Raw genomic sequence first — 24,194 nt, 5'->3', positions numbered from 1 at the left:
AAGTCAAGGGTGTGGAGGTACGCAAGTTTCATTCAACGCATTAACTCTAATGAGCTTATACATTATAAAATAAGTAAGATGTTCTTAGAAAAGGAAAGAAACAGACATTCTTGAGCTATGTATATAATCTCCAACTATGGAAAGATCTTTTGGTAAGGTATGAACTGACGGGGCCTAGATTTTGTCCTAACAATTTACGTCATCCTCAACAAATCATAAGGCTCCCCAACTCCTTACCTGGAAAAGCTTTTTGCACTCAGCAATCATATGGGCCAGACCCTGAGTGGCGGCGAGGTTTTCATTCAAATCTTTCTGATCTGGTTTGCCCAAACTTTGTTTTCTTTGCATTACCCTAGGCAGAAGAAATAAGGGAGGGGGAAGATTCAAATATTTATGTATTTTTAATTAATGTGTTATTCTAGGAAACCCAAAGGAGAGGGGGGAAAAACATTTTACCGGAGGCTATGTGCTACCAGGAGGCTCAGGAGAGCTTTACTTTGGTCACTAAAATTCCTGTTTTATCAGCAAAGCACAAAAAACATGAAAGGGACTGTTTTCAGTGAGATCTAGGCTGTTTGAAGCCGTCATGTTAAACAGGTTCCTACTTAAATAGGGCAGCGTGGAAGGTCTGTGTATGTTGCGGGGGAGAGAGAAAGGCAGCTTCAAGGGGTACAGGAGGCACTGTATGATGCGGTAAATAGTGTCACTATTCTCTTAGCTTAAATAAATAAAGTCCCCTTCCTGAAGGTGAGGGGCCCATCTATTGTTTCCTAGAGGTTCTGTCTTAATCTTATCTGATCTCTCCCTTCTGCTCCTGTCTAGTTCCCTATCCTATTGAAGATGGAATGCCTCAGTTCACGTGAGAACTAGATAAAAAGATATTTTAAGTATCCTATGGCTTTCAACAGCAACACTAACTTCCACTAGCACAACTAGGCCTCAGGCCTGTAGTGAAGGAGTATCTGTGAGTATCTTTAGAGCTGAGGATAAGGATCAGCGGATGGGTTAAACGCAAGGGGTTAAGTCCAGTTAGTGCCTCCTTTCTTCCCTGCTCTGCTGTGAGGCCCTTACGTGAAATATTCACGGCCGTAAGAAGCTCCAATGGCCTCTGCCATTTCCCCGTCAGATGTGGGAAGTTACTTATTAAACTGACCTTCCCTGCCGTCTCACTTCCCAGGCAGGATCTTCACCTCCTATGATTGTTACAAGGATTAAATGAGAGAATGAATGTCAAGGGTGTAGTCCTGTGGTTGTGCTGAGCAAATATCAGCCTTTGATACTTTCCAGATCCTCTGACTTCAGTCTTCAGCCACTCCCAGATCATATACACCCAGGGAGAAACTTTGCACACAATTGGCTTAGGCCCCGTCCTGGCTTTGAGGCTCAATGTTATCCTTAGTTCTTTTAGACCCAGCTAACTACCTTAAAAAGGTCCAGCACAGGCTGGGGGCTTGTCTTTCTTGACCCCGAAGAAGCCAGGGCAGCAAGGACCTTATTTCCATCCAGTTTGGGAGGTCAGTAAATCTGCATGATTTTTCCTGGCAGAAAGCGTGATGGCAAGGTCACGAGGATTAGGGCAAACACTGGCCACAGCAAAGCACATATCCAAATCTCTCTCTCAAAACCTGCTTGCCACTAGATTGTCTAGAAAGTCACAGCCCCAGGGCTGAGAAGAAAGGAGGGAAGTACGGGGGCTGTGAAGGAAGGAGGCAAACTCCTTTTTGCTTGACTCAGGTGTGAGTCCAAGAAACACACGGGGAAAACCGAAAAGGAAAGGTAGGCTGTCCCGGTCTGAAGAACAGAGCATGTGTGTGCACATCTCGCTGGACCCGTACCTTGGAGAAGAATTCTCTCTCTTCAGGGTGTTCAGGTGGAAAAGGGAAGGCGCTAGGCACACAGCCAGGTTGGTGGGAGTCATCTGGTTTTCTTTTACAGCTGCTGTGACATCGCTCAAGAAATAAAGAAGGGTCTGTAGGACCTCCCGGTTCTCATCAGGCAGGAGCATAATGGCGGCCTTGATGGCCTGGAGGCGCTGGTCCTTGGGCACACCTGTACAACACCAGCATTTCCCTGTCAACTCAGTGCTTTTCCACGCACGTCGCAAGGACACGTCCCAAAGCAAGTATCAGCCCCAGCGACCTCAGCCCAGTACTGAACAAGCACTTGCAGTTAATACGGGAGACATTGGGGACCACCACCAGCGTCGCTACCCTCAAGTGTTTCCTGCCTGTGGAGGAGTTAAAAATTTTTCAACACCCACAATGCCAATAGCCTCCTTGAGCCACCTCGGAGTTCGACTCCAGATATGATGCCTGTTCTTTTGATTTACAGAATTAGTTTTTCTAAGTATTTTTTCAGAAATCCCTAGTTTACCATTCTCGATTACCGAAAACATTACACACATTTATACTTTGATTTAGTCTCAGTGAAAAATCGTACCTAAGATATGTACGAAGGGACAAAAACATTCTTAGCCTTTACACAAAATGTTCAGTATGTCTGGGGACTTTCCATAATTATAACTGATCTGCTCATTTGTAAAATGTGGGAAGGAAGCTGCTAAAATACTCAGTTGAAACAACAGCTATTTTTACTAGTAATTTCTTTAAGTTTTGGAAAGCATACTGAGAGACGATTATAAAAATATATGCTTGAGAAACAAGTCAGTAAAATAACATGCATGTAGAAAATGCTGGGCCCAACCTTCAGGCCTCCTTTACTACGCAAACCTGTCTTTTAGGAGGCATGTGGTGGAAAAATCAAGTCACTCAAGTGCAGCTCCATAGGACAAACTGATTAAAACAGCTCCATGGTTACAATACATAACAAATACCTTGGTGAGGAAAATGTGACCTGTGTTTTCATAAAATCTGAAAGGATGAAACAAATAATGAAATAATCCAGACCAGCTCCATTTCTCATAAAATGAAGTCCAATGCGCTGGTTTAAAGACAATTTGAGCACGAAGAGAGAAGCTTTTATATTACATTGCTGTAACACCACACTGAGCCAAGAAAAACACGGGGCTGTAAATGCTGTAATCCTGATCTTGATCATTAATTTAGACAACTGTTTGCTTTAAGCTTTACTTAAAAGTGAGAAGGGCATGGGTATTGTGGTCCCAAGTATTTTTGGCAGAAGCTGAGATGAATAACAGAAAAAGATTATTTATTCATTTTACAGCAAGATAAAACACACAGACACCTGTGAAGTTTTAAACACAACAGGCCCTGCTAGAGAGATGTGAATCAACAGAAGTGTCTTGGGACCTGCTCTTCTAAGCATCTTAGATAACACTGTTCTAGAAACAAATGAAAGCATGAGCTCCTGGGTCAGAATGGAGGAATGTGAGGAGCACCTGGGTGGCTCAGTCGGTTAAGCACCCAATTGTTGATTTCGGCTTAGGTCATGATCTCAGGGTCATGAGATCGAGCCCCACATCGGGCTCTGCACTTGGCGTAGAGTCTCAAGTTTCTCTCTCTCTCCCCCTCTGCTCCAAACCCCTCAAAAGAATGTAAGAGTGTGTACCTGCTCCAGTAATTAGAGAATGGTAAGGGAAATCTATTTTTGCATCATGCAACAGGTATACAGAAACCTGTTCCACAAACAAGGAGAAAAGGAAGAAATCGATGACGCCTATTTCCAAGAGGTCATCGTGTGGGTCCAAAAGAAGAGCGTGAAAGGAAGCCACAGGTTGCTGCCGGTGCCGCTTTTCCCCAAGGCCAGCAACGTGGCAATGAGAGGACACTTACACTGATAGATCTGTAGAAAGGTTTCTGAGAGTTTGTTTGTCATCAGCGGCTCAGGAAGGTCTCGAAAATACTGCTTCAGCATGTCCGCCACATCATAAGCAGACTGCCCCTCGTAGCTGACACAGTCTATGGCACTTTCATTCATCTGGCGCAGAGCCTGAATCCGCGATTTGACACCGGATTTTCTGAAAAGCCCGACCTTTTGGAAGAAAAACATTACACGTCAGGATAGGAGCAACATTTCCACTACAGAATTATGAACGGAAGCATTGAGCCTGAGGCCCCACGACTCCATGGGACCTGCGCGCAGCGGTCCTCACCTGATCCAAACAGTGGTTGCGAAGGTAGCGCATGGCCTGCTGGATGCTCTGGGGCAGGGGCTGTCCTGTGCGCTGCACATTGACCGTCAGAGGGACCCCGAACACATTCCGGTCCTTGTAGTCTGGAACCTTGATCCTTTTCATGAACTTGGGCACAGCCCTATTTAAAGAACAGTAGTGAGAGTGGGGAAAGATGTTTATTTGTATACTCTTATCCATCTTTGCAGGTAAACCCTGTGGGCTTCACATCTGTGCTAATAAGGTGGCTATTTAAATAAAATGACAAATTTAGTTCCTCAGTTGTATTAGCCACAGTTCAAGCAGTCACGAGCCGTTTGTGGCCAGTATCTACCACACAATCAAATACAGAACATTTCCACAGTCGTAGACAGTTCCGTGGCATAGTTATTCTGGATCTTCCAAGAGTTGGGGGCTACGAGACCCAGGAACATTTTCTCTGTTGGGGATTCTCCTTCCACTATTATTTCTGAGAACTGGGTCTATATCCTTAAGGGAGCTGATGGGCTTCCTTACAAAATGGCAGCAAGGGAAGGAACAGAAACAGAAAACAACATTCAAGACCCTATGAGGTGCTTCACAACAGAATTTGAAAAACATGTTCCCGTTTGTTCTGTAAATGGACAAGAATCATTTCTAAGTGTTTGGTGAGTTTCAAAGCATTTAAGATATAAAAGGATCATGTAATGCTAAATGAGAAAATAGCAAATACACGGTGTTGGTACAACATAATGAGAACCAACTCCAGAGCTCAACAGTGGGGGCCAAGCTAATGACCCGAAGTCAAAATAAATTCTCCTGCTGATGACCCTGGAGAGTATAACATCTTTAGGTTTCTAAAGGAAGATGGAAAAGAACAATGAAGGTTTTGTGAGCCCACGCTAGGCTCCCTGGAGTCCTAAAACCAGGTCCAGCCCCAGCAGTATACAGAACAGCAGGAAACCGATGTCATGCATTTAATGCTGTCAAGCAGAAATTTCAGCTCTACAAGCGACCTCTCTAAATGGGACAAGAAAGGGCAAGGCCGAACAGGAAAAGAAATTTGTGCAGAATTTCTCCCTATTCCATGGATCCCACAATGCAAGGCTTTTACATTTGGTTTAGACTCACTGGAAAAACTGACCAGAACTCAAGAAGTATTACGGACTTTCAGATTCTTGAGGGTTTGGTGGGAAGGGGGTGGGCAACTCAGAAGTGAGAATGTAAAATATGTACTTTTAAATAGCCAGCAGGGAAAACAGGGCTCTAAACACAGTGGAACACTGCAGAAGACAGGCTGCTTTGACCTCTGAGGGCTTCCCAACGGCCATGACACGTTACTGTTTATAGCCCTATGAAAGGTAAAACTAAAGCGCAGAGCCAAATTTGTATTTCCATACAGTTAAGTATATGGTATCATGGCTATAAGTGTGTATAATACTCGCTTTGTCGGGGGAGAAAAGCCCACCGGCGGAATGTGCAAAGAACACATTACGATCTCCACAGAGAATCTGAAGCATGCGGGGATAAACCAGTCAATACTTATTTCTGTCATTCAGAACAAACAACTTCTGTATTTAGCAAGGCTCACATAATAACAGCCTTTGAATGGGAGGTGCTTTGATGCTGAAGTTAAACTCACTACGAGTCCTGAGGAGAGGAGGAGCTGGAGAAAGAACACTTATGCTGCTTTGCCCACTCTCCCGGGCACCGCTGGTTGCTACTAAGGGAAATGGGCTGCTTCTCCATTTTTATAAAAAGCAGAGGTTGGGCAATTGGGATGCTGAACACTCAGAAGAATGGAAAGACTTACAGATACCCAGCTGACACTGTGAAATGCACTTGCATGCCAATCTGGAAGCAGGTCTCTGCTCTGCACTGACAGCAGAGAAATTAAGGTATGCACACGTTAGGTCTCATCCATGACCCATCCAGCCTAATGGTCTCTGTCTCATGTTGTAGACACCAAGGGTTGTATTTTGAAAGTAATTACAAACAGTTCATCTGATGAATTTTACCTTCGTGTATATTTTAGTGTATGTATCTTAGAGCAGTGAATTCCTTATATTTATTACTCACTGTTTAAGAGTCTTAATTAGAAAAAACATAACCTAAATTTTTTAGCACAGGTAGATTTGAGTGATGCTTCAAATATTTACATCAAAAACAATTTCTAAAAACATACACAAGGAGTATTATAAGGCCAGGTGCTGTACATCAAACATTTCAAAGTTGGTCTCAACGTCCTATGATCTGAACAAAATTTTCCTTTGCTTCCTTCCATAAGTATGATCTGATACTATACATATATTTACCTATGGTGGGCTATTCCTTTTTTTTCTTAAGATTTATTTATTTTAGAGAGAGAGAGAGTGTGAGCAGGGGGAGGGGCAGAGGGAGAGGGAGAGAATCCTCAAGCAGACTCCCTGCTGATTGCGAAGCCAGATGAAGGGCTGGATCTCACGACCCTGAGATCATGACCTGAGCCAAAATCAACAGTCGGATGCTTACCTGACAGAGCCACCCAGGCGCCCCTGGTGGGCTATGCCTAACACTGAGCAGGAGGCACCGATACTGCGTGATGGAGCAGCAGCTCATTCTCATGCCAACAACCGGCCGTTTGTCAATCCGAGAGCTGCAACTCCCTCAACCAATCCCACCACTTATTCCCCAAAGTGAGACTGGCTTGAGCAGTATCAAATATGGTCTCAAGAAGGCAGATTAATTAGGATGACAGTTACCTCTAAAGGCCACAATACTCGGTGTTGGGACAGCTTCAAGGAGCTGACCAGAAACATTTCCAATTAGTTTACTGAGCACAGTGAACCCTTACCAGCTAAAACCATGCTTATTAGAAGGTGTGTATTTCTCCAGCAGGGCGGTTAACTTTAGGAGCGAGTATTTCTGCAGCAGGTTCATCTGGGCCACTGACTGGCAGTTAATCTGCAGTGATACGGAGTTTAAGCTCGGCCGATGGGAACTCTGGAAACTGTGCCATCTCAGCCTATGCCTGTGGGAGAAGAGCGGGGGAGGGTGTGAGTACGAGCACTTTTTAACAGGTAGACGCAACACCAGCAGTGGCTGCTCACCGGACTCTTAGGAACGGAGAAGACTCAACTCCCATCCCATTCTTTTCCTTTCCTCGCTGTGGTAAAGTACACATGACATAAAGGACCATCTTAACCACTGCTAAGTGTACAGCTCAGAGGCCCTGAATACCTTCACACTGTTGTACAACCATCACCACCAACACCCTCAAGACTTACTTCCTCTTCCCAAACGGAAACTCCATGCCCGCTAAACAATACCCATGCGTTTTGGATGTTAGAATCTCCTGGTCTGTCACTTTTCTTGGGAACCCCCAGGGCTATGAATGCCATACCTAAGCCCATTTCCCCCACACAAGAGCAGAAGCAGTCCCTTCCCAGGCCTCCCTCCCCCATCTCCAGACGGAAGCAAGGCTCTCACCTATTGGACCTCGTCAGGGAGGCCCCAACCCCAGAATCCCTCCTTTCCGGGATGTCCGAGGGCTCTTCGGGTTCATTCAGTGAGTTGCCCGTACTATCCAGGTCACTGGGTGTGGCTCGGTCGTTGTCCACATCCAGGTGTATCTGTTTGGGAGAGGACGGGCACGGAGAGACCGAGTCCAGGGCTGAGTCAGAGTCTCCCTCATCCGAAAACTTCTCCGACCACTGGTTGACTATCCTCTGCATCCCCTTCACATGATAGAGGATGTCATCCAGCTCGGGGAAGATGTCCTCGTTCTCCAGGTCAGCTAGGTCCCCTGAACTGGAATAGAGGATGGAGCCCGGCACGTTGTCATAGATACTCAGGCGGCTGCTCATGGAGCTGGAGGAATTGCGTCTCTTAAGCTCCTTGGAGCTGTCGCTGCTGTTTTCCCTCCGCAGGCTGATGTGGCCGGGGCCGTGGAAGCTTCCAGTCCTCCAGTTCACGGCGCTATTACTCCCCGAGGGAGAGAAACTGCCATTGGAGAGGGCCTTGGGGAAAGTGCCGGGCTTATGATCTTCCGGGATGTAGAACACCGCGTCCCCCGGGTAGGTCTCGCGGTTCTTAAAGTTCTGTTCCATAACGTTGTTGAACGTGGACTGATTGAACGGATCGAAGCCCTCCAAGTACATGCCCACCCGCTTGTTGCAGGCGCTGAGGCTCCGGGTCCTGGTGACCGGGCTGGGCGTGCTCACGGCGCTGCTGGTCTCCGACTGGCTGCTGCTGCTGCTGGTCTGTGTGGAGTTGGAGACGCTCCGCTTCCGCACCGCCGGCACGTTGATGTGGTTGCCGTTGAGCGCGGAGATCTCCACGCAGTTCAGCTGCTTCAGCTTCTCCTCGTCCATCCCCTCCTGCAGGATGGGTCCGCTGATGATCAGCCCCAGCTTGGAAGGCGCCTTGTGCTTGCTGTGGTGCGAGCCCTTGAGCTTCAAGCTCTCCATGCGTTTCAGCAGGCTGCGTGTCTTGGACTTGGCGTTCTTCTCGTGGCCCTTCATGCTGAAGCTGAAGCTGGACAGTTCCTTGGGCGAGGGCAGGCTGCAGAAGGAGTCATCGTTGCCCACGAAGTTGCCGGAGGAGCAGACGCTGATGACCGAGTTCGTGCGCGGTGTCGCCCTGTCTCCGGCGTGGGGCGCGTGCATGGGGACGCTGCCCGTGCTGCTGAGGCTGAGGACGGAGGCCACCTCCTGGCGCTCACTGAGGTCCGTCAGCATGCTTTCGTGGCTCGCCGCATTCTTCAGGTGGGTGTCGTCGGGGGCCCCGGGGGCTGTGTTCTGCTTTGAAGAAAAGACATCAAACTCTTCCAGCCGGGACCACCTCTTGCTGTCCCTCTGGAAAGTCCATTTGCCGCTTATTGCACAGGGCTCGTCCTCGTCCGAATCCTCACTCTGCAAGGACAGAATGGAGGGACTCATCACTGGGACCGGCAGACAGCAGGGAGCAGGGTGCGTGCCAGGGGCCAGGGGCCCAGGATGCCGCTCATGATATGCCACTGGTGTCAATTCCCCCTTATGTCTTTATTTTATTATGCATTATTATTTGATTTGATGATGGTGGTGATTATTTTATTATTATTTTTTCACATTACAAAGATGTACCTCAGGACTTTAATAGGAAAAAGCCTGACCAAGTGTCTCAGGCTAAGTAAGAGTTATTTTGTAGAAACTGTTGGATCTATAGGCTGTTCTTTAATTGCTCACAGAGGAAACCTCTTGAGATCTGTGAAAATTCCAGGCATGCAAAATATTTTGAACTGGAGTCAGCAACGGGCAGGACTCCCTCTGGTCTGCCTCCAGTTTTGCTGTCTGTTGATAGCATGTGTTTATATTCTCTTTTGCAATTAAAAAAGGTAGTTTTCAAACACTAAGAAGAATGGTCACTGAAATCTGTAGCCACCCTAAAAGGGTACAAGATCTCCTAACAGACCAGTGGAGACGCCAAGCAAGGTGAGCCCCCACATCTCTTCAGTCTGTTACTTGTCAGCTTCCTACCTGGTCTTTTTCGTCCCCTCCCCCACCAGACATGGGGTGGGGAGCTAATGCCACACGCGTCCTGTGAAGTTTCAACCTCAGACGTGCTCCAGGCAATTTCACAAGGCTTCACAAATACCCAGTCCTGACAGCATGGAACATTCAAAAACGTGAAGTAACATCTTTGCTAACTATGCTTGATTTACAGGCAGGACTCAGGGTTATGCTGCGTCACAAACTACTGCGTCTGAGCCTTTTAGACGGGATCTCAGAAGGCACCATTCAGTATGATGCATGTCTTTCCCACTGGTGTGGAAAATATCCCATGGCCCATGTGTCACAGGACAATGAGTGGAGAGCATGAAACGCTGACTTGTAGACTCCTCTCCACAGCTCAGTGGGTGCTAAGGTTCCAGTCCATTTGTTTAAAAGGTTTAACTCCCCCAAAAAGGCAGCTTGTTGCAAGTCAGGGACTCTAGGATAATTAAAATCTGTACTCCGAACACTCAGAAATATGTTCTTTGACCAAACTTATTCCTGTTTACTCTAATTTGTGACACTCACTCCCAGGACTACACCCACCTCTTCTCCTAAGATCTCATAAAAGGGCCTCACATTTCATACACACAAGTTATGTACCACCATTTGACTAGAATGTGTGGGATTTCCCGCCCTTCCCTCCATCTCCCCCAACTCTTTTCCTCCCTCCAGTCTCTCATAATTCTTCAGTACCTCACAAGCCAGCCTTTTCTTCTATCCCTGCAGCTCTGACACATGGTTACTGTTACGTGTGGGAAGAGAGAGTGTTCCCAAAGAACTTTAGCTGTAATTTCTGAAGGGAATAATGGAGGATTCACTGGGATTTCCTAAGCCTCATTCCTTTAATCTGTAGTAGACACTGAGTTAACAAGGCAAAATAATAGATGATTTGTTCTAATCAAAAACAGCTGGAAAAAAACCTCTTAGATACAGAGAACAGATTGGTGGTTGCCAGAGGCAGGGGTCAAAAGGTACAAACTTCCTTTTATAAAATAAATAAGTTTTGGGGATGTGATGCATAGCACGGTGACTAGAGTCAATAATGCTATATTGTATATTTGAAAATGGCTGAGAAAGTAGATCTTAAAAATTCTCATCACAACAAAAAAAATGTTGTAACTGTGTGGTGATGGATGTTAACGAGACTTATTGTGGTGATCACACTGTAATACACATAATATTGAATCACTATGTTGTACACCTGAAACTAGTATTATGTGTCAATTTTATCTCAATTAAAAAAAAAACCAATGGCAAAAAACTCAATTTATTGGCTAGCTGGAACTGCTGGTTTCAGTTACATAAGGCTACTTGATCTTTGGTAAACTTGACTGGATTATAACATTAAAAAGTGTAGATTTTTGGAACAAGGAAGTAATAAGAGTTTGAGAGACAAAACCCCTTACAAAACACATATTCCAGGTTTTGGTCTGCCCCCTTTCCTCCCATCCTATTATACATTCTATATACTCACTCTCTTCCGATGAGGACTTATTTCCAGCTTCATCACTGCACATTTGTTTAAAGTATTTAGGCGCCTACAGGGCAAAGAAATAATATTAGCAAAGAAAGGAAACCACTGATGGGTAGATAAATATTTTTTTCCAAACAGGTGACATGTTTAATGAGCTTCTTTATTCTATAAAAAATTACTCCATAATTTAGAAGTGTTAGAAATTTCTTTACCAAGTGAATAGTTAAAAAATACCTTAATATTTCTTGAACCTCTTCTTTTAGATTGAGCACTACTATTTTAGAGTAAAAGGTACCACAGTGCTATGGTATTATCAGGTGCTTCTTACTCTTCACAGAACAAACAAATCTCAATGAGGAAATTTATTCTTCTAAGTCCCTAGGTTGATCCATTAGGTAGATCCACATGGTGCCAAGAAATAAGAGCCAGTGATGTCTCCTTTCATAGAAACAGGAACAGCAACAAGGAACCAAACAGTGTTCTTGGTAAATAAAAATAAATGGATATTCTATCTCAAATCAAAATTCAAACAGAAAAATAAGCCAATTTTTAGAAATAATAATCTTAGACACTGTTCAAAAATTTAGGGAGTTCTTATATGGAAAGGAAATTAGAGCCTCTTTAACACCCAATTCTTTTTACAACTTCCTGTATGGGACAGGATCATGTTTGGGACAGTCACAGCAACAGTGCAAACGATTACTGAAAAAAATTTTATACGGCAGCTTCCAGGGTTAAAACAGAGTTCAAGAATCAGCACTTGAATCAGATTCTTCTTTGGAACAAGAGTCATAGTTTTATTTTGGATACTTTTTTACCTGCCAAGGAGTAATGTCAATTTATGATTAGGGAAATAATTTAGGTTTGTTGAAAATGAAATAGTAAAAAAAAAAAAGAAAAAGAAAAAGAAAAAAAAAGAAAAGAAACAAAAAATAAAAACCTAAAAAACGAGAAACCAAAAACCCCAAAATAAAAGTCCTCATCAGGAAATAATGAAATAGCTGAAAAGAGAAGGCCTTTCCATACACAGGAATACATGGTATTGTAGAAGTGTGAACGGACAGCCCTCTCTAACAGCTTCCAGATGACCCACACTTTGTATTCCTCAAATAAACCTTCAGCATATCTGCTGTCTTCCACGCTCTGCTACCCCGTTTTTCCTACAATTGCAACTGTTCCTTTTTCATAGGATATGAGCATTTAATTCACATAAATTCAAACTGACCAGGAGATTGCTTCTAGCCTCTATCTTTGGGATTCTGTTCTTGCAACTTGTCTAACAACTTGATGCACAAGGATAGAAAGTATTTTTGCCTGCTGATAAGACTGCCTTTGATTTCATAGATTACGTGGTAGCCTGTTTATAGAATAAACAAAGATAACTCAGAACGCCTATGTTGCCTGTGGTCAGAAAAATTTTCTGTTGATGGGGAGAGAAAGAAAACAAGTAACTAAGAAAAAGCTCAAACTCTGAAATGAGTGGATATAAGGTCCCTCCCTAAAGGGGCACACATTACTTAAATAACTTAGACCCACAGTGTTTGAGTTCTCAAATGTTTTCAAGATTTAAAGAATCCGAAATGGTTACAGTTAGTCTTCCGTCTGGGTTTCATTAATCAAATCTGTAATCAAGTACCCACTTGACTTCATTTGGGCTTTAATGGTTAAGTGGTGTTTATAACCAGGTTTACTAGGCATGGAAGCCTCTGGCAGTGGGGGAGGGGCTTATTTCACAAATTCTAGATTTGAATCAAACACAAAAGACCCTGGAGGCTAGTTTTATAAAGGTCAACATTATCTTTTTTATGTTGGTAGCACTAAGCTAATGGCAGTTCAATTTTGAAGCCTAGAAGTTATTCCTCAAGGTTTCTGTAAGATTCAATTATTCCCAGGACCTCCAAAGAACGCCCACTGGTGAGGCTTCAGCTACTTGGAGGGACCACACTGACACGAAACAGCTAGAGCTACATGAAAGGGGGCTCGCTCCGGGTCAGGTGCCGAGACCCCCACCACATAGGTGTTATTTCATCTTGGTCCTCACAACAACCCCATGGCACAGATATTACTGTTTTCCTTCCTTTTAAAAATGAGGACATGGGGGTTTGGAGAGGTGACGAATCTTGCCCAAGGCCACAAGAGTAAAAGATGGCAGTTCTGACATTCAAAAACAGTATATCCTGCATTCTTTTCCAAAATTAATCTTGCTGGCAGCTTACACTCTAAGTATGATTCCCCAAATGAGTGGGCACGGATATCACACACCATCTGTCCAGAAGGCGTGGTTGCTCCAACCCCCCTGGGCCCCCACAGGGCCCAGCTCCACAGGAATGTGTCAGTCTTATCTGCTGGGCAACTTGTACCCTGCTCTGAAGGGGGAGGGAGTCCAAGGTGGGCCATCAAAGGCTACTCAGTTTTGCTGCAGGAAGCTGCAAGCACGCTGATAAAAGCAAAGCGGGCGGGTATTTGGGTCTCGGATTCAAAATGAAAACAGGGACAAGTACCAGACATGTGAGAAAAGAAAAAGGAACAATTTTCCAAGTACGACCTGACAAATAAAAATTGTTCCAATTCTTAAAAGACACTTTCTTGGAATTAGTGCAATTGCTTTAAAAATTTACTCCCTTTTAATAGAACAGAAATAGTAAGAAAGTTGGAATCCACTATGTGGCAGGCTGCTTGACATAGGTTAGGCATTCAAAGGCTGTTTTACAACAAAGTGCAGACTGAAGATGATAGCTGGGATATGTACTTATCATTATATGATTATCACCTTATTTACATCATTCTTTGGTGTGTTGATAGGAGTCAGTTGTTAACTCCAAAGGAAAACAGTGATAGGGAACATTTTTCAGAAGCTAGAGAGACAAGATCATCTCAGTGATCTATACACCCAACGTGGGGCTTGAACTCATGAGCCCAAGATCAAGAGTTGCATACTCTTCTGACTGAGCCAGCCAGGTGCTCAGAGACAAAGATCACTTCAGAAGAGGTGTTCTAATAGTAGGTCACAGTGTGTATTATTATCTGTATATGCTTCAAGGCAAGCAAACCACTTCCCCAGTATTAATACTGAAAGTGACCCTCTCATGATCTTGGCCTTATCATTGGGGTTGGATTATACAGCAAAACTAACAAGACTGGGACAAAAGCCAATCTCTCGAAGGAAACAGATACAACAATCCCTTACAAGTGTAAGTGCAAGAATGTTGGTGAGCAATCCAAACCCCAACAACGTGGCAGTTTCATAACTATAACTTTTGGTCACTACTAAACTTTGTATTAAGATAATATTATCATGGGGCACCTGGGTGGCTCAGCCAGTTACATGTCTGCCATCAGCTCAGGTCATAATCACGGGGTCCTGGGATTGAGCCCTACTTTGGGCTCCTGCTCAGCGGGGAGTCTGCTTCTCCCTCTCCCATCACCCCTCCCCCCGGCTTGTGTGCTCGCTCTCTCTCTCTCTCTCTCTCAAATTAAAAAAAAATCTTTAAGATAATATTATCTTAATTCTCAAGAAAACATTAAGTCGGGGGTGCCTCAGTGGCATAGCTGGTTAAGCACCAGACTCTTGGTTTTGGCTCAGGTTGTGCTCTCAGGGTCATGAGATTGAGCCCCACACTGGGCTCTGTGTTCATCGCCAAGTCTGCTTGACATTCTCTCTCCCTCTTCCTCTGCCCCTCCTGCTCACGCACTGTCTCTCTCTAAAGTAAATAAATCTTAAAAAGAAAAAAAAAGAAAAAAAATCAAGTCTACGTCTTCTGCCCTAAGTAGACTCTGCTATGAGATCAGCAAATATTATCCGTGTAAGAAAATTAATAATAATTTTTTTAAGCAGAACACTAATGTGTACATGGGAGCAGTTGTAACATTCATGTGTGTGGGAGGATGGCAGGAAAGAAAAACCATGTAAGAATTATTTTACTTATTTAAAAGATTTTATTTATTTGAGAGAGAGAGAGCATGAGTGGGGAGAGGAGCAGAGGGAGAGGGAGAAGCAGACTCCCCACTGAGCAGGGCTCGATCCCAGGACCCTGGGATCATGACCTGAGCAGAAGGCAAATGCTTAACCGATTGAGCCACCCAGGCGCCCCAAGAATTATTTTATTTAAAAGAAACTTTAAAAAGTTTTGTGTAAGGTAAAAATGTTAAAATTAATGTTAAATAATATTTTATGAAGTAAAACTTTTCACCTGAGTTTCTGTAACCATATTATTGTATGTATTTAAAATCAACTTCTCAAAATATTTCAACAGGGCAAAAGATGGAAGTTTACAAGAAGTCAGTCTGGAGAGAACCTGACAAATCACAAACTTTCAAGCCACACCACAGCTTCATGATTTACTGGCCCTCAAATTCCATGGGCTGAGAGATTGTGTGGAAGAGGCTAGTGTGGCTAATGAGATGAATAGCACATCATCAGTAAAACAGGTATCTCCCACTATGCTGACAACTGGACACCGACAGAGTGTTTCAAAAGAAGATGTCCCCATCGTTTTCTTCAGAACATTTGTTTAGGCCTCTCAAAAGGAGAATTATTTGCCTTGAGAAGTCTGTGTGGACATGGACAAGAGCCCTTGGGGTTTCCATTACAAACAAGTTAATGACCATTACTATGAATTCTGAAGCATTTCCTTTTTGAAGAGAAAACCCAACCTCAAGACTTTCTCCACATACTCAAATCTGGGGCTTCGTTTTGGGCCTAATAATTTTCAAAGCACTTTAACACCCATTACCTCATTTCCTCCTCACACTTAACCTTTGAGACGTTAATTCTCTACATCCGAGAAAACAGAAACCCAACCAGCATACACTGCAGAGTCCAAACAGACGAAGGTCTAGTTGTTTCTAGGCTTTTCTTTTCACGAAAGATCCATAAACACAATTTATTCCCTTTCAAGGGAGATGGCTTCTCAAACAGAACAGAGAGCCAGTGGAAACCATCACAAAGTGCAGAGAATGACTTCTCCTCAGAGGAGGGCAACAAAATTTCAAACTGATATTTAAAAAAAAAAAAAAGAAAAGAAAAGAAAAAAAAAAGCATACAAGAATTGAATCATGCCCCTTTTGGGCTGCAATGTGGTAGTGATATTTTTATGACCCAGAAATTCCTAAGCTATTGCCGCTGTTTAGAGGACCCACTTACTAAGTGGCGTAAAATGTATGAAATGGGTGATCTAACTCAGTGTGTAAATATTTCCTGGGATCCATCTTATGAGTGACCTCATTTATATGCGGTATCACCAATGATGAATTGAAAAATAAATTAATTCTACCCCACAGCTAAGCATTAAAACATTTAAAAAATGTCTGGAGTAGTTTATATTCCAGATGTCGACTTCTTCCCTTCCAAACTGCATTAGTGACATTTTCTCATTCCCGATGACATAGCTTTGGTATTACACGCTACACTGAGGGACTTGGGATTAGGTTGCTTTCAGAAAATGTGTACATACCCTGGACATTTCTAAACAGCCGTTTCATTGGATTTGAAAAGTGACAGTGTTTCTGTGATTAATATGGCACTTTTGTCTTCAACCACAGAACTAGTCTCTTTCATACACCGTTCTAAAGGTCCTACCTATCTTTCCCTAAAATCTCTGCTTGAGTTAGAAGATTCAAAAAGCACTGCATTACCTAAAAGAGGCAAAAAATAGTACTTTCATTGAGCTACTGGTTTCTCTGCCTACAAGGGGTTAACAAATACTGAGTGTCATTCTACCTTAAAGATGTTCTTACAAGTTAAAATAAGTACTGAATAAAAGAAAATTCATTTCAATTTTACACGTAAAATTAATAGGAATTTTTCTCCAGAATTCAGCTTTTATAGCTTGTAGGCTTTGAGGAAAATGAAGCAGGATGAATAACTTAAAGATGAATAACATGTCATGAAGAATCGGAGAGGATTACCAGTGTCTCATCACTGTCTGCTACATGTTTTATCACTTCCATTTCACTGAAACCCACCAGCTGCCCCTCAGCCAAAAGACCCACCAGCACAATGAACAAGGATTTCTGACAGTTTTATTCACATCTCACATCAATGCTCATTTACTGCCTGTTCACTGTAGCTTAAAGGCTGTGCTGAGTTCTTTTACAACCTCATTTAATCCTATTGTTACTTTTTTTGTACATGGGGAAATTGAAGAGTTTCAGAGAAGCTTCTTTGGAATTCAAACAATGGTTCTCCTGGACGCTACCACGCCGTAACTCCCCTACCCCTCATTTATTTCTCTCAATGTGTTATTTTCATTCAATGTAACAGCAGCTTTGACTCTGTTAGAGTATCTGGCTGGGGCTGTACACTCAATTACCCTGTTCCAAGTTTCCAGACCATCCGAACGTTCTCTGTTTCAGAAATCATATGGTATCGAATATGAAATGGTCTATCTGAGTACCTTCTAGGGCAGTGTCATTTAATAGCAATACTAAATAACAAGATGTTATTTTAATTAAAAGGCCTATGATTTATAATGAAGTAAATTACTACAACCATTCATTAATCAAACACCTGACTTAATTAGTAGAACCAAGGTGAGCCAAAACCATTTTGATAATACCTCATTCTTAAAACAACAAAAAAGAAAACACTCAAAACATTTCCATTTACCTGCATAAGGCCTCAATGGCGTCTCTGTCCAAAAAATCATGTTCTCTTTTGACCAAGGAAATATCAATGGGGAACAGAAGATCTGTAAGAAAAATAAAAACAAGTACATTTATTGAACACCTAAATTCTTTCCAATCTAGCCCAGTTTAACAGAGGAAAAAAAAGTAATTTCTTGAATACCTACTACGTGCAGGACACCTTACTTCCTATCAAGTGCTATGGGAGAATAAAGCAACTTGGGGCAATTCCATCCATGTCCTCAAGGAGCTTAGATGTAAAGTGGTCTGTAGACTCAAATATCCCTGCTTGACAAAGAAGTGGTTCAAAACACTGTTCCACCTTGAAACAAATCAGCAGGCAACAGATCCCTGCTATAAATTATAGTTGCAGCCAGAATCAACACCAGAAGGATGCTTCCTTTTAATGGGGTGGTGGTTGTTGTTGCTGTTGTCTTTCCATGTGTGTCTGCTCACATTTGATCAGGGAAGAGGTCAGGGAAAACTGAGCCAAGGAAAGGTCTATAGAACAATGGCAAGTGGTAGGAAATGGAATCTAACCATTTGCATGACATCAAAAGCTAAAGAGAATTCAGGATATGCTATTTTTAAACAAATATTAGCACTTCCATATGGCTTTTCAGGAGTTTATAGAACTCCCCCTAAAACAAAAGGCTAGCTACAAAGCTGCTGGAGAACAATGGAATCCCAAATCCCTTAATCTGTAGGAGAGTTCAATACTCTTAAAATACTAGAAGTTATATCAGAAGTGAAAAAGAGAAAGGGGGAAAAAGTCAACTCAATAGAAGAATCCCCTTTTTTATCCCTTGTTGATAAATACATTTAAGAAGAGGGGAGGGAGATCCGCAGCACCACTGTGGAAATTTACAACAGCTCTGGAATTGCCACTAGATAAAAACAAGTTACCCTCTTTGGAGTTCCAGCTACTGGGGTATAATTGGTCTTTCCTGTAGAATGCTTACATAATATGATGAGTAAGAGTTCTTCTGTGCACCTCTGTAAGTCAGGAATGGGTGAAATACATCAGTACAGCAAGAAACTGGGATTACCATAACCAAACAAAAATAAAAACAAAACAAAAAACCAAAAATCCAACCCTATGGCCTCTGAAATGGCTAATGCTTTATACTGGGATAGACACGGCTCTCAGGAGTTCAGGAGATGCAAGTGATTAGTAATGTTCAAATTCTTGGGTTGACTGCTATATTTTCATGGTTTCCAACTTTCCGTCACTGGTTTCACAGAATAGAGCGCCTTATTCTTAATCTATTTGCTAGAGATAATGGTTAAGAGTACCTTTTTTTTTTAAATGGTGGAAGCAACATAGTGTTACAGTCCGATTCTTTTTTCTGAAGGCACAGAGTTAGATTACCTTTATTGTTCCCTGAATAAAGTAGGCAGAGCAATGAGGCAGCCCAAGATTTATAATGAAATATGTGAAACTTAGTATTGCAGGAATTTAACTCTTCGTTATTTTACAGACCAACTCTGTAGGCTTTAGTGAACAAGCTATTAGTAAATACGGCAGACTGTAAAGCTGTTTGAAGGTTGTCACATTTTATTTCACTTTGAGCAAACATCAAGAACTTTTAAGTATTAAATAACAGAGCTGACATTAAAGAATATATTTTAATACTTGCAGAGGGTAACATCAGATCTATAAATGTAAATTAAAAGGTCACATGTCTGTGAAGTGTATAGGAGACCATGACTCTGTTATTTTAACAATTCTAACTTCGTGTACCCAGAACTGTACCTTAGATTCCTTTCTGATCCAAATTAACTTTAAGATTCTGTTAAAAAACAAAACGAAACAAAACAAAATTTAGGGTAGGCAGGGACTAAATGTATGAGAGAAGTGAAAATAATTAAATAAATAAATTTCTCTTATTTGCCTAGACTCTTCTGAAAGGACCGGTTTTTAAAAGGTATGATTTATTGATGTATGATTTACTGATGTATTGATGTATAGAAGTTCTCAGAGTTCTTCAGGTTAGGATTCAATCTTCCAGCCTGAGTTTAAGGGCAGGAAGTATAAATTGCCAAAGACCAAAACAAAGCAAAACAGGAAGACAAGGAATGTGTGGGTTGGTGTATAGTGTGTGTATACTCACCCTGCACAGCAGGGCAGGATGAAGGGCAGAAATTATCAGCCAGAACAATATACAGTATATCCCCAAAACAGGCTTATGCTTCAAAAGACTTATAAATGTGAAGAGACCCCAAACGCATCTGGTGAAAATGCAGTCTGAATTTTAGGATTCACTAAGAAGTAAGACAGAGACTGGAAATGAGTCTTAGCAAACAGACACTCAACAAGAAGTGCTGCTTGGCAGCAAATCAACACCAAAAATGAACATAATTGAAGGAAATTTAATTTCTAAACAGGAGAACAAAAGGAACAAAAGGACAGCCACCTTATGCCACTGCAAATGCAATTATCTTTCCCATCTCCAGTGGAGCTGTGAATTGAATGCTATAGAATGGTGGCCCCTCCCCAGCCCTCCCCACCTCCAAGCACTTCTGAAAGACACAGATAATGTAAATGTTAATAGGTCAGAAATGCTCTCTGAAGGAAAGATAAGCAACTCCACCATAATAAGCACACAGGTTAACCAAGTACCAAAAAAAAAAAAAAGAGAGAGAGAGAGAGAAACAAGAAAAAAAAAAAGAATTGGAAATATTCTCTCTATAATGGAGGAATAATAAGATCTTCAACACAGTCTAGCAATAAAATAATTCTGAATCCAACTTCATGGGAAAAATATTGCACATTCAGTCTGGGCTACAGTGAGGAAGACCAGGTATTGTAAATTAGGTAATGAATTAATTTGGCTGAGTGAGCTAGGAAAATAAAAATGATCTCTATGGTCTCTGCCTGATTTGCTTCTAGAGAGTACCCACCCACCCACTCCATATCCCTCCTCAAGGCAACCTGCTGATCATGTCTAGCACTTCCAAGCTTACAAACTATACCCGCTCTTAGCATGAGCTTTTTGCTCATGTGTTAAAGAAGGCTGGCAATGATTACTAGCTCCCCCCGAGAGCCCAATGTCACTGTTACAGTTAGTATCTGATTGTTATTATCCTAGAAGAAGAGAAAATACATGATTTTAAAATTATTTATCGTGAGAAGAGTTGAACATCTTTGGTGAAAATGATTTAAGTGACATCATTTCAACTGGATCTTTTAGAAATTTTGTCACATGGTAGCTATTTCCCAGCATCCCCCTTCCTTCTGAACTGATGAAAAAGATGTATTTTGTAAATGTAAATCAACCAAAATTCTATTTGTTTTTTGAGATTCTGTCAATCCCTTAAAGGTCTTCTTGGATGTTTGAATTATGTTTTAATTTTTATAAAATATGTAGCATTTACCACAGTGTTGGGTATCCTGTTGGTGTAGAATTAATAGTGGCTTGCGGATTAGTTGAATGGATGGGTGGATGAATGAATATAAATGAATGAATGAGAGACATCTAGTATCATCATCTCAGTAGAGTTATGGAAACAAAGAATGCTCAAGGTAGAAGCCGCTCTGTAAGTCATTTAACTTACTCTCAATTTAGGAATCACTTCTGTTCACCCAACCTTTGCTTGCAAATTTCCCACAAAAATGGAGTTCACTGGTTCATAACTATAATTCTTTTAAAATGATTTCACACAGAGTATGATAAAAACCCCTTGTAAATGAACAGCCTATTCACCTTGCCATGTGCACGGTATGCTCTACCCACACTGGGCAGCCAGAGGCTCAGGATGAGCTGTGCCTGGCGAGTTCTTCATCCTCAGCCAGCATCTGAGTGACCCCGAGGGCACGGATGACAAACGGACGGAGTATAAATTCAGCCTAGATCTTCATTTTTTTTTTAAGGTCCATTTTCCTTAGTTAAAAATTTGAAATGCCACAGAAGAAGTAATAGTCATCAAATGAATATCTAAACAAAGGTAAAAAAGCCCAATTACAACCCAGGGGAATGGATCTGCAACACATGATCCATAAAAGCTTACTACTTAGAATAAAGAGCTCTTAGAAATCATTATGAAAAGTATAATCAACTCAGAAGAAAAATGGGCAACAGACATTTCACAGAAGAGCAAATACATATGGCCAGATGATATGAAGAAATGAGCATTATCATGCATGATTAGGGAAGTGGAAGTCAGAATATATCCATGTGATCAGCAAAAATTAAAGCCTGACAGTATCAAGTGTTGAGAGCGCATGAACAGACAGGATCTTTATGTATTACCAGTAGAGGTGAAAATTGGTACAGGCACTTTTGAAAAATCTGCATTATAAAACTGAACATACGTGTTCTCTGTTACCCAGTAATTCTGCTCCTTGGTATACAGACAAGACAAATTATTGCAGATCTACCACTAGAGTACAAAACTGTACAAGAATGTTCATAAGCCTACAGTATACAAAAGCAAAACAGAAAAAGCCAAAATGTCCACCAATCAGAGTGTGAGTGTGAATAAACTGTCGTCTACCTACACAATGGACACAGCAGTCAAAGCAAATGATCCAGAGGGACAAACAGTATAGAATAATCTTAATATAAGTGTCAGAAGAAGTGAAGAAAAAGAAATCCTACAAGATAACATAGAGCACAATACCATTATAAGGATAAAAGCAACTTTGTAAAAATATATATATTTTAACAAAATGCCATAAAACTATATAAAAGGAAAGCAGGAAAATTACAAACAGAAATTCAAAATGACAGTTACTTTGGGGAAGGGGTGACAGAGGGACCTAATGGAACAACATGTTGGATGCATTGATTCTCAAGGTCCTAGCTTTTGTTTTGGGTGGTAGGGGTCTTAGGACTTGCTACACTGTATTCTTAATGAAATGTTTTAATAAGTAATAAAATGTCTGAAAATAAATCATAGAATATCATCAACCAAGGATAGGAATATGGGAAAAAAAAAAAAAAAGCCCAGCATCCCCCACTCACCTTCATAAAGCTGCGCATACTGGGGGAAACCAGTTGCCCGTAGCCAATCACAAGCTTCCTTGGCTTCAATTTCTGTAACAGAACCAAAGACAGACAGACATGTCAGTCATGTGCACCTCAGCATGCTTTCTTCCTTAACAAACTCTGATTTTGTTAGATAAGCAAAATACATCTGTTGACAATGGATAAGCAAAATAAACAAATACCCATATACCTACATAAAGTCAGCTTAATTCAAATGGTTTAAAAAAGGCATTTTTACTTATCTTTCCTTGAAAAATAAAAATGGGGTTCCAGCAGTAGGTGACTCTGAGCTGCTTCTGTGTTCTGGTTACGAAAGATGATGAAAATAGGACATAACGAGCAGGTTGAAGAGGGAATAAGTAATTTTAAGCCTAGATGGTCTAACCTGGCTTACTTTTCACCTCATCAGGTCACCAAATACAGGTGGCACCCTGGAAGAGAACTAACCTGACCAAAGGAACAGACCTTCTGATCCCCAGAGGGATGCGCAGCAAAGGCCCAGGTGCTGTGACAATGTGCCTTTAGGTGCATCCAGCAGCAGAGACCCAGGCTGTCAGGTGACCCAGAGGGCATTAAGTCAATAAATCCCAGGATCCTGGCAGGCTTGAAATGCCTAATAAAGCTTTACTTCTCTGTTCTAACATCTTGTAGATAGTATTGATAAACAGCAAAGCCAAGAAGAGCAAGGGACACCCTGTGTTCAAACTCACTCAAGCATATTTACAATCCCGTTAACACCGACTCACACAGGAGGTCTGGGGCACATTCATTAGTTTCTCTGCTTGCACAAAGAATATTCTTTCAACTCTTCTTCCTACCTTCCACAGACCTTAGACTACTTAGCAGTCTTACTTAGGTATGTAAAGGGATTCACTCATTTATAAATGTCTTGACACTGCTTAATTTATCCCAGATTCAAATCTTCATTAGGCATCTCTCCTCTGAGCCAGATGGAGGCGGATAATTTATATTAGGAGAAGTACCTGTATCTTACTTAAGCCTAGTAACTTAACGGTTTCAAAGCATTTTCCCCCCTATTATTTCATGAGTTCCTTGGCCTTTAAAGAAAGGTAATTAAGAACACTCAAATTCATTAAAGCAAGTAGGGTTGTCCTTACAGAGCATCCAAGGAGAAAAACAACCTGCTATCTTCTGATGAGTTACTTAAGACCCAAACTAAAAACAGCAAAGGCACTAGAGTGGAAATAAATGGCATGGCCAAGTTTATTTTCACGGATCTTTTCAGTATGACGATGAAAGCAGCATTTTTAAACACGAGATTTAGGAGTGAATTTGGGGTTGGAGGATAAAATGACAGACATGTGGAAAACGTCAATGTTCGCGCTGAATTAAAGAATATATATAGAATTGTCCAGAGTGAATTACCTGTACTTAACAATTTTTTCATGTATTAATATGCACACCTTATCTCAGAAAGAAATTAAAGCAGCTTTACATAAAATTATACAATAAACTATTTCTACAAAACTATTGCTGGAAAAACATAAAAGCTCAATGTTTTA

The 24,194-nt window shown here is 41.8% G+C and overlaps 1 protein-coding gene across 5 annotated transcripts in view; it reads right to left on the bottom strand.

The window, feature by feature from the left end:
• Positions 1-24,194, bottom strand: part of LOC100470350 (rho GTPase-activating protein 7) — a 283,783-nt gene that overhangs the window by 6,300 nt on the left and 253,289 nt on the right. For 4 of the 5 annotated variants that reach the window (XM_034647677.1, XM_034647676.1, XM_002919544.4 and 1 more), the window contains 9 exons: positions 22,648-22,719; positions 17,664-17,745; positions 11,057-11,120; positions 7,538-8,961; positions 6,903-7,079; positions 4,073-4,232; positions 3,753-3,951; positions 1,836-2,049; positions 238-352 (listed from right to left, as the gene is read on the bottom strand). In XM_034647677.1, the coding sequence (XP_034503568.1) occupies positions 238-352; positions 1,836-2,049; positions 3,753-3,951; positions 4,073-4,232; positions 6,903-7,079; positions 7,538-8,961; positions 11,057-11,120; positions 17,664-17,745; positions 22,648-22,719 (2,507 nt within the window). Of the gene's footprint in view, positions 1-237; positions 353-1,835; positions 2,050-3,752; positions 3,952-4,072; positions 4,233-6,902; positions 7,080-7,537; positions 8,962-11,056; positions 11,121-17,663; positions 17,746-21,387; positions 21,619-22,647; positions 22,720-24,194 lie in introns of all 5 variants that reach the window. The other variant, XM_034647678.1, reaches the window with a different exon arrangement.

Source organism: Ailuropoda melanoleuca, chromosome 18 (assembly GCF_002007445.2).
Source record: "Ailuropoda melanoleuca isolate Jingjing chromosome 18, ASM200744v2, whole genome shotgun sequence".
NCBI classification, from domain to species: Eukaryota; Metazoa; Chordata; class Mammalia; order Carnivora; family Ursidae; genus Ailuropoda; species Ailuropoda melanoleuca.
The sequence above is the reverse complement of the archived record's forward strand: the minus strand, read 5'-3'. Positions and strand labels throughout refer to the sequence as shown.